This window comes from Physeter macrocephalus, unplaced genomic scaffold, assembly GCF_002837175.3.
Source record: "Physeter macrocephalus isolate SW-GA unplaced genomic scaffold, ASM283717v5 random_2934, whole genome shotgun sequence".
NCBI classification, from domain to species: Eukaryota; Metazoa; Chordata; class Mammalia; order Artiodactyla; family Physeteridae; genus Physeter; species Physeter macrocephalus.
In genome coordinates this window covers 1-9,730 of record NW_021148220.1, presented here as the reverse complement: position 1 = coordinate 9,730, position 9,730 = coordinate 1, and the positions used below count along the sequence as shown (strand labels likewise).

The 9,730-nt window shown below is 50.0% G+C and overlaps 1 protein-coding gene across 1 annotated transcript; it reads right to left on the bottom strand.

Moving 5' to 3' along the window:
• Nucleotides 1–1,320: 1,320 nt before the first annotated feature.
• Nucleotides 1,321–7,658, bottom strand: LOC114485748 (D-3-phosphoglycerate dehydrogenase-like). Its single transcript, XM_028487553.2, has 2 exons — nucleotides 7,423–7,658; nucleotides 1,321–1,491 (listed from the first exon to the last, which is right to left on the bottom strand). Exons 1-2 carry the CDS (start codon nucleotides 7,558–7,560, stop codon nucleotides 1,336–1,338), a joined length of 294 nt encoding a protein of 97 aa, XP_028343354.1. The 5' UTR covers nucleotides 7,561–7,658; the 3' UTR covers nucleotides 1,321–1,335.
• Between the last annotated feature and the right edge of the window lie 2,072 nt (nucleotides 7,659–9,730).

Below are 9,730 nucleotides of genomic sequence, written 5' to 3'. Positions count from 1 at the left end.
TGAAAAAAGGTCAAGAGATCCTTTTCTTTTTGGCGGTATGTGGGCCTCTCACGGCTGTGGCCTCTCCCGTTGCGGAGCACAGGCTCAGCGGCCATGGATCACGGGCCCAGCCGCTCCACTCCGTGGCATGTGGGATCTTCCCAGACTGGGGCATGAACCCGTGTCCCCTGCATCGGCAGGCAGACTCTCAACCACTGCGCCACCAGGGAAGCCCCAAGAGATCCTATTTTTAAAAAGTTAAAAATCAAGATAAAAGGATTCTCAGACATGTATACACTGATGTGTATAAAATTGATGACTAATAAAAACCTGCTGTATAAAAAAAAAATAATAAAAAATAAAGTAGACCAAAAAAACAGTTTCTTTCCCTTGAAAATCCAGAACTTTTCAAAAGGAAATAAATAAAAATAAAAAATAAAAAAAGGATTCTCAGAGTCTGTCTTTCCATAAGAACACCTGGCTTCCTGTCTCGCCCAGCGAATGATCAGGCTACATGGGATACAGGAAGAGGTACGGGGACCAGGGGGCTGGTGCCTCTGGGTCCAGGGCAAGATTGGAGGATGGGTTATTGGTTAACATTTCTTCTGTTGGATATTGACCTCAGGCAGACGATTGGGTTGGTTAACCCCTACCCTATGGAGGGAAGTGGAGGGAAGGGAGGGGAAAGTCTTGAGGACAATGAGGCTCCCAAGGGAAGAGGAAAGGCTCGAGGACAGAGAAGTGGAAGGGGTTAACCTTGCCACACCACCTACATGCCAGACCGGAGCCGGAAATGAGTGTTGCCTAGCGCTGGCATGCTGCCATGACCTTTGCCCTGGGTTTCTGCAAAAACAGCTCTAAAGGGGACCCCTTCCCTCTTGTCCCTGGAGTAAAGAGAAACTGGGTTCCCGGCCCCCAAAGGGTGCAGGGGAGTGAGGAAGAGAGAGAATGGTAGAGTCCATCTACTAGCAAAGGTTATGCAGCTGCACAAGGGAGACCACAGTCAAGCAGAGCCAACAGAACCTGGCTCCAGATGAAACAGCCGAGGGGGAAGGGCAGGGCTGAAGCAGGGACCGAGACAAATCCACCAGCATTCTTCTGATTCCCCGACCAGGCTGCAGGCGTGCAAGCATCTAGGGGGCAGGTTTGTGAAGTATTTTGAGATTACAAAGAGAGCCTCTGTGTCAAAAACCCGGGGCACCGCTAAGCTGTGAGCGCTGACCCCCTGTCTGGACTTGGCCTGGAGCAGGCGGCCTCCTGGAAGCCCTTCCAACTCGGACCCAGCTTTCTCTACAGGTGTTTCCTCCTCCGCACGGTCAGTCGCCACACACCCCACCACCCCACCACTTCCACAACTTACTTCATGACCAGGATGCCCTTCCTTGTTGCAGCCTCCAGATCCACATTGTCCACACCTGTGCCAGCCCGGCCCACCACCTGCAGCTTCTTGGTCGCGTTGATGACATCAGAGGTCACCTTGGTGGCCGAGCGGACAATAAGGCCTTCGCAGTCCTGAGGCAGAAGAAGAAACACCTGGATCCACAGAGTTGGTCTTTGAGACCTCGTAAAGCCCTTCTGTCCAAAGTGGGAGTTCCTGCAGGCTGGCTGACTTTGGATACATTCAAGGAAAGGAAGGCATGATTATGCACACACATCTGAATGCCCCCGCTATCCCTCAGGCTTGGGTTCACATCCAAGCTCCAGCCCTGACAAGCTATGACTCTGAGCTTCGGCCTCCTTAAGTGTGTGAGGAAGAAATGAGACAGGAAGTTTCAACACCTGGCATGATATCTGGCCCTGCTCAATGGACATCACTTCCTCCACTGGACACAGAGCTACTGATGGGAAAAGGTGTGATTGGATTCTACTTTGTAAGTCCCTATGCCTGGTACACAGAAGGCACGCAATAGATGAATAAATGAAGTGAATAAAAGACAAATTGTTAAAAGAAAAACATTTCCTAAAATAGAAACCAAAGTAAGGGGAAGGGGAGAAAATAGTTAAACTTGTCCATAGTTACTTGGAAAACCAGGCAATATGAGACTAAGACGATACCTATGTGAAAAATCAGACTTTCTGGATTCATCATAACCATTTTACTTGGGCTAAGCCAGACCCCAGGACAATCTTCCTTAGGCTCATCCAGAATCCAGTGGTATCTTCTGCAGAATAAGGATACTATTGCCAAACACCCAATGAGAATCCCCAGGAAATGGAGCAGGTGAGCAAATACACACTCTGTCCCAAGCTGGCTGTCCCAGGTTGGTGAGCAAGCAGCAAGGGTCACTGCACAAGCAGCAAGCTGGGAACCAGGAGGCTGGGGCTCTAGGCCTAGGGCTGGCAATGACAAGTTGGGTCACTGTACCAAGTCATGTCACCCCGAACCCTGGTCTCCTTCTGTAACATAAGAGCATTGGAACCGATGGCCCCTGGGGTCCCTCCCACATCTGATCTGACACCTGTAAGCCACGCTGCATTTCCCCAGTGGAGCACCCAGCTGGATCCCACGAGAACCTTCTCTCTTCTCTCCCCACCACACGGATTCTGGAGACAGAGAAAGGCCATGGGCATCTGGCTCCTAGGGCGAGGACCCACACTGTGTTTACTGTGTGCAAGCCCAGAGCCTTCGAACCAGTTTGGACAAGTTACATGCAGAGAGAGCATAGAGTTCTTTTCTGTCCACGGATGGAAGAGGAATGAAGCTTACGCTGCAGCCTATTTAGATCTGGAGGGCTTCTCAACACTGGGATGATTGTTCAAGAGAGGCTGCAGAATTACTTCTCTGGAGGTGTGAATGCTTCATGCATCCTCATTGGCTGGGGGCTGTGCTAAACCGCAGACAGCTGGATGGAGGACCCTTCACAGGCACTCCAAGCCTTTGGTGCCTGTGGTTCTGAATAGAATGCTCCTTGAATGCTCGCTCCCAAGCAGCCAGCCCTTCCGCAAACCTTGGGAATCTGCTTCCCACAGGACAGACCCGCTGTAGAAGAGGATGCAGACTCCCCAGGAGTCCACCCCATTCCTGCAGACCCTGAGGACAAGCCCAGAAACAGCATGGTGTTTTTCTTTAACAAGCACAACCTCTATCTATGGAAGGATCTCCCTTACAGAGATTTATCCTGCAGTCTCTCTCTACTTTTCCCTCAAGGGTGTGTCCCAGCTTTCTCTGAAGCCAAGAAGTCTGAAGAGCCTCCGGTCAGACCAGCACAGATGTACATGCAGAGCTCACCCATCCCAAGTGGGAATCTGCCTTTGCAGACTCCCATTCAGCAGACGCTGGTCCCACATGATCCGGGCATTCCTGTGGCCAGAGTTCACGGGCTTTCAAGACCCTTTACACCCTCAACTACCCCTGTTCCTGTTCATTCAAACACATCATCAATTAATTCATTCAAGGGAATTCCCTTGTGGTCCAGTGGTTAGAACTCTGCACTTCCACTGCTGAGGGCGGGGGTTCAATCCCTGGTCGGGGAACTAAGATTCCTTGAGCCACACGGTGTGGCAAAAAAAAACAAACCAGAATTCTTTCAATCAGCATGCATTTACTGAGAGCCCGTGTGCCAACCTACCTACTGCTGATCCCTCAAAACCCCTGCACTCCAGGCCCGGTCCCCTTCTCAGGCCCCAGGTCATCCCTCTGAGACTTGGCTCCCTGCAGTCCACTCCTCTCCTCTACTTATGCAAACTGCAGTCCTTTGCAAATCCGCCCACATCTTCCCTGCAGTGTGCAGTGATTATAACTTTCTCCTGCAGCACCCCAAGGTCCTCTCTGGCACTCCCGCAGTGGGAATCTCAACACGCACCCACTCTGCTGTCTACTGTTCTCTGCTTTGTGCATGCTCTATCTGTATAAGAATGCAGGCTGGAACAGGCATTTGCTTACACTTGGGTTTCCTCCCCACTCCCAGTCCCCCAGCTGCTTCAGAGCTGGAAAACAACAGGCCACTGTTCTGCTGGATTTACGGCTGTTCCGGACAAACTATGCAAACTCAGCAGTGGAAACCCATTCACGTTCCTCAAGTTCACACATGCTTCCTTTCCCAAGGACAGGCTTGGCCTTGGGGATGATTCTAGCATTGCTCCTGCTCTGACTTACATCATAGGAGAAGTCAGAGAGACTCTCCAGATCATGTTCCCCAGCTAGAGAATGCAGGTAGGCGCTGTTTGGCACAATATGTGTGATCCTGATTAAGTAGATGGTTATTTAACTTTTGCAAACCAAATCCTAGTGTAAAGGCTAGAAATCTGCATTTTAAAAGAGCCTTTCAAAACATGGACTCTTGCATCGGACTTTATTCCCTTCTTTTCCGTTCTTCAAATTCTGAAATAAAGATATGAAGGTGCTTCAGTAAATTAAATGCATTACCAGCATGCGTTTAGAGGATTCTGACCAGCATTGCTAGTTAATGAAACAGAAGAAAATATCAGAACGCAACACATATAGTAAGGGTATTCTTTCATGAAACTTTAGTGTGTCCGTGTACACATATGTGTGTGTATAGTGAGTTATAATGTAAAATGAATTTCCTATTGTGGGCCATGGTCAAAGTTTAAAAGCCACTGATACATGCTAAGATTTAAATGTTTCTGCATATTAGGCTTATTTAAGATATGACATCTGCTGATAGAAGAGGGGTACAGAGTCTAAGTAAGAGTTTTGTTGAGTTCCAAACAAGATGCTTTATTACTCCAAGCCAGTGTTTTCCAAACTTTTGACTAAGACCCACAGTAAGAAACACATGTTTAAGTTGTGATTTTATACTCACATACCACACACACCACAAACACACACATAATTGAAACAAATTTCGTGACACAATACTTAGCCTTACTATCTGCACTGCTCTCTGATATTTCTTATTTTGTTTTTTTAAATGCTAATCATGACCCATTAAATGGACTTCATTACCCACTAATGAGCTGTGACTTGCTTCAAGTCTGAAAAGCATGGTTCTGGGGGATGATTGTACTTCCTGACCACAGAGTGAGAGAGAATAAATTGTGCCTGCCCAGAATAGCAAGGAGTGGGAACGGAGGCCAGGCCTGGTTCAGGCAATGGGCTCCAGTTTCTTTCAGTATTAAAAAGGTTTAAACGGGGGAGGGCAGGGGCCACTAACCCAGGCACCTCTCCATGCAGAATAACAAGAGGCAAGTGCAGATATGAGGACCCTCCAGTGGCCCAAGGACACTAACCAGCAGTCTGAACCTAGTGTTTTTTACAAAGACAGACATGAAGACTGGGCACTCCCAAACCGCCCAACAATGTAGCCAACAAACACCCCTCCTGTCCTGCCAGGAGTTTTCAGTGCCTTTAAAACATCCTCCAAGTTCCAGCCCCAGATTCCCAGCACCCACCCGGCCGACCTCCCAACACCATGGAAACCCTCCACTAGTGACCAAGGCCTCCCATTCTAGTCAGTTCCACACTTACCACTCCCTCTCAACCCACCCTATCCCCGGGGTACAGAATTTTAATTTCCATTACAAAGTTGGAAAGCCCCAAGTCCAGGCCACTCTTCCCAACCCGGTGGTCTGGAGGAGGTGAGAATCTAGAGAGACCACTCCACTTCCTTCTGGCCACTGCCCAGAGCCAAGGCCATTGATACCATCTGCACAAAAGAGGAGATGACAAGTGTGAGGTGGCTGTTTCCCACCCAGTCCTAGGGTAGTCCAAGGATCACGTCCTGAGCCCTTGGCCCCCACCGAGTCCAGGCTGATCACCCGCTTCTCTCCATTTGCAACGCAGTGGAGCAGGCAAAGGCTAGGCTGCATTTAGCACTCAAGTACAGTGTCATCTGGTCACTTGTCTCACCGTGTGTTGGCCAGGCTCCTAACTAGCTGACAAGCTTCTTTAAGACAGGGACCAGGGACTTTCCTGGTGGCGCAGTGGTTAAGAATCCACCTGCCAATGCAGCGGACGCGGGTTCGAGCCCTGGTCCAGGAAGATCCCACATGCCGCGGACAACTAAACCCGTGCACCACAACTGCTGAGTCTGCGTGCCACAGCTACTGAAGCCCGCGATCCACAACAAGAGAAGCCACGCAGTAAGAAGCCGGAGCACCGCAACGAAGAGCAGCTCTCTCTGGCCGCAACTAGAGGAAGCCCACACGGAGCAAGGAAGACCCAACGCAGGCAAAAAAAAAAAAAAAAAAAAAGACAGGGACCAGTCAGAAACTTTTCTGTGTACAAGCCAGGGGCAAAATACAGTACCACGGGGTGGGGGAAGAGCGGCAGGGGTTCCATGGAGAAACACAGCAGGAGATACAATGGCAGTTATGAAGACCATGCGATTGCCTCACAGCTAAAGCAACAGTAGCCACCTCTGTGGTTTGATTTAAGGGACTCTGGAGAGGGTGGATCCGCGCTGAGACTGGTTGAAGTTGGTAGGAGGCTACACTGCGGAGTGTGGGAGTTCGGGGGCAGGGGAGAATACATCCGGACGGGTCGGGTAGAGACACCTGGGCGCTGGGCACAGTACAGAAGTAAGAAGTGCAGAAACTGGAGTGAAGAGTTCACGAAATAAATGTTATAAGGCAGGAAGAGGCCACCAAACCTCGCAGGATTTTTACAAACAAGTTAGAGAAAGATCTGAAGTAAACTGCACAAACGGTGATAACGTTTCTGAGAAAGATCTGCTAGGAAATATACGTTTCCTGGGGGCTTTGGGATCGGAATCTCGTCCGATCTGGCCATTCCTGACCCCGCCGAGCCCACTGGCGGTGACTAAGCCTGGACAGCGGCGGCCGAGGCGACTGCCGCGTGGCCGGCGCGGAGATCTCGGGCGCCCCCCGCCCGCCCCTCTTTCCTCCGAGCGCTCCCAGGCTGCAGAGGGGCGGTGAAAACTCTCCGCAGTCTTGCATCAGATGAAAGGCGTGTATGGCGTTTGCCGCTCCAGCCGGGCCGCCTTCCCTGCAGCTTCTCCAGCAGCCACGGAACAGGCTGGGACTCCGCCGGGGCCCCCCAGGGAAAGCAGGACTTGGCTGGGCGAGCCAGGGCTTGGCTGGGGAAGGATCGCCGGTCCCTGAGCTCCAAGCAGGGAAGCCACTTTGGCGCCCCTCCCCCGGAGTCCCCGCGCGAGGTGGGGAGAGGCGGCGCCGGGCTGCCAGGGCCATTGCGCGCAGTGGCCCTGGGAAGCCGCGCTGGCATCCCGCGGGCAGCCTGCAGGACCAGCTGAAGCAGCCAGCGCTTTGCAGTGCTGGCGGGAGGCATGCCAACGTGAAACACGCGGTTGCAAACGGAACGGAAAGTTTGCATCCTGCAGCTTGCCGCCCTTTGTTCCTCCCTCCTTCTTCTCCCTCCCCCCTTCCCAGCCCCCAATCTCGAGAGACCCCAAGACTGACACCAGCAATGGGGGTGAGGGTGGGGCACGCTGGGCCGGAATTAGTCAGCCAGTGTCCGCGGAGGATGCCTCGCAGCCCTAGTCTGTCTCCCGCTCGCCTAACCTGCAGCTCGGCTATCAGCTCCTCTTTGCTCAGGTTCTGCTTCTCCACCACCTGCAGCCCTCCATCTTGCAGGATCTTCCGGCAGCAAGGGTCCAGGCTATCACTGATAAGCACTTTACGTAGATTTGCAAAGGCCATTGCTGGAGTCGGCTTCGGAATCGGCAGCTCTCCCTGGGCAGAAACACCTAAACGGAGAAGCTGCTGTTCCGGCTGGCTGGCTCGTGTAACTGGGCAGGATTCGCGATCTCCCGCTCCCCCTTATCTCCCACTCCTGCTCCTACCGTCTCCTTTTGATTGGATAGAAACGCTCCAACTCTGTGACTCCGCCCCCTCCTCGCGGTTCGGAGCTTTCAGATCCCCGCCCACCATATTATTCTCCCGAGATGAATTTCTCAATCTCAGCCAAAGCATTTCTCTACACCTGGTGAGTATATAGAAGCACAATTTACGCTGAGTAGCTGATTCATATCTGAAATAAACTGAGAAATATTCGTTCTCATCGTGAGAGAAATGTTTCATCTTCATTCTTTCCTCCTAAGGATCCATTCACTAATTCCTTAACAAGCATTTATTGAATGCACCTACTATGTGCAAGGCATGGTGCTGGATGCTGAAGAGGCTTGAACATCAAAAAGACATAGCCCCTTTCCTCTGGTGGCCTAACGTCCGAGGGTACCAAAGACACAGACACGGAAAGTTAAATATTAAAAAGCAGTGGGAAACCGTTTCTGAGACCTCGCAAAGCAGTGATTACTTCCAAATGAATGATGCAATGAGAATTATGAACTTAAAAGAGAGCAAGGGCCTGGTGCATTTGGACCAGCCAAAATGTTTGTTCAAGTTCAATATTCTCCTCTTCCTCTACTTCCTCTCTGATTATAAACAAAAAAAGAAGAAAAGGAAAATGAGATGTCAGTCTGGCCCAATTTTTTATATTGACCAAGGAGGCACTTCCCAGCTCTTAACTCCTTTATGTTGAAACCCAACAGCAAACATGCTCTTCCATGCCCCACCTTGTCGAATATTGGAAAATTCCATTTTGGATTATTTAAGGCCACCTAGGATCAGGGATGCTCATAGATGAATTAGAATTCAGTGTTTTAGACATATCTGGCCCAGTTAACTGCTGTGTTCTGCTGTCCTGCACCATTCACAAAACTCAAGTGCTAGATCCTTATCCTGTAGAACTATGCAATGTCAATATTCTGACGTAATGAAACTTTGGACAGATAATTCCTAGGCACAAATCAGAAGTTAGACCAAATGCTCCCAGCGGGAAAGGAGATAATTTGGCTATCCTGTTTACTGGTTTGTATGATTTCTTGGTCCTACATTCCAGCACTCGTGAGTATTCCATTTCTCTTCCTCTCAGGAGGTGCCCAGCAGCCCTGGGGGGTCCTGGGAGCAGACGGTAGGGCTGGCCCCAGAGGCTAAAGAAGCGACTTGGGAAGCACCCATTTTGGTTACCACTTTCACTCACCTGCTTCCAGGACTCACCCTCTGATTTCATTCAGTGTAGAATCTAAAGCCCGCTTCTCTAAAGGGTAACCCCACCCCTTTACCCCAAGTCAAACTTCTCAGATGGTGTTGAACTCACAGCCAGAGGCCCTTCACACCTGTCAGCTGGGTATTACTTTCTTTCTTTATTATTTATGCCCCACCTAGTTTCAAAATGACACACAAAAGATACTTCTAAGACCATTAAGAAAATAGTTAACAGATAAGAGTCCATTTCCAGGTAGAAGGGAGGGTGTGTAAAAATTTCTACCCTAAGCAAGTCAGAAGTGTTCCTCTTAAATTTCTATAGCATTGTCCTCAAGTTATCTCACAGTGCCTTGTACAACATATATGTGAACATTTCCCCCCAGGGTCAGAGATACAACTTTATACCCCTCTAATAGTGCCTTGCACTGTGCTTTCCATATTGGCGATTCAGAAGACGTTTCATTCAAAATTAATTTTTCGAGCACCTACTATGTGCCAGGTACTGTGGCTTAGCACACGGGCTGTGGTGATGCACAAGTCACATCCCTTTTCCCAGAAAAACAACATTTAAAGTGTAGCATTTGAAGGATAAATACAGAGGTGCTAAAGTGCTTTGGGAGCAGGAAGGAGACCCCTCAGCACAAACTAGAGGCAGCAGGAAGGATTCTAGAAAGGTTGCCTTTGAGCTGACACTTCGGTGTTCATTGAGGGCAGCCACTCTGAGAGGCCCAGGGATACAGAGATGAGTACAACCTATTCTGCCTTCAAGCTGCTCATGGTCAGTCGCCTACTCTTGAAAGCATATAGGATGTACAGAATGAGA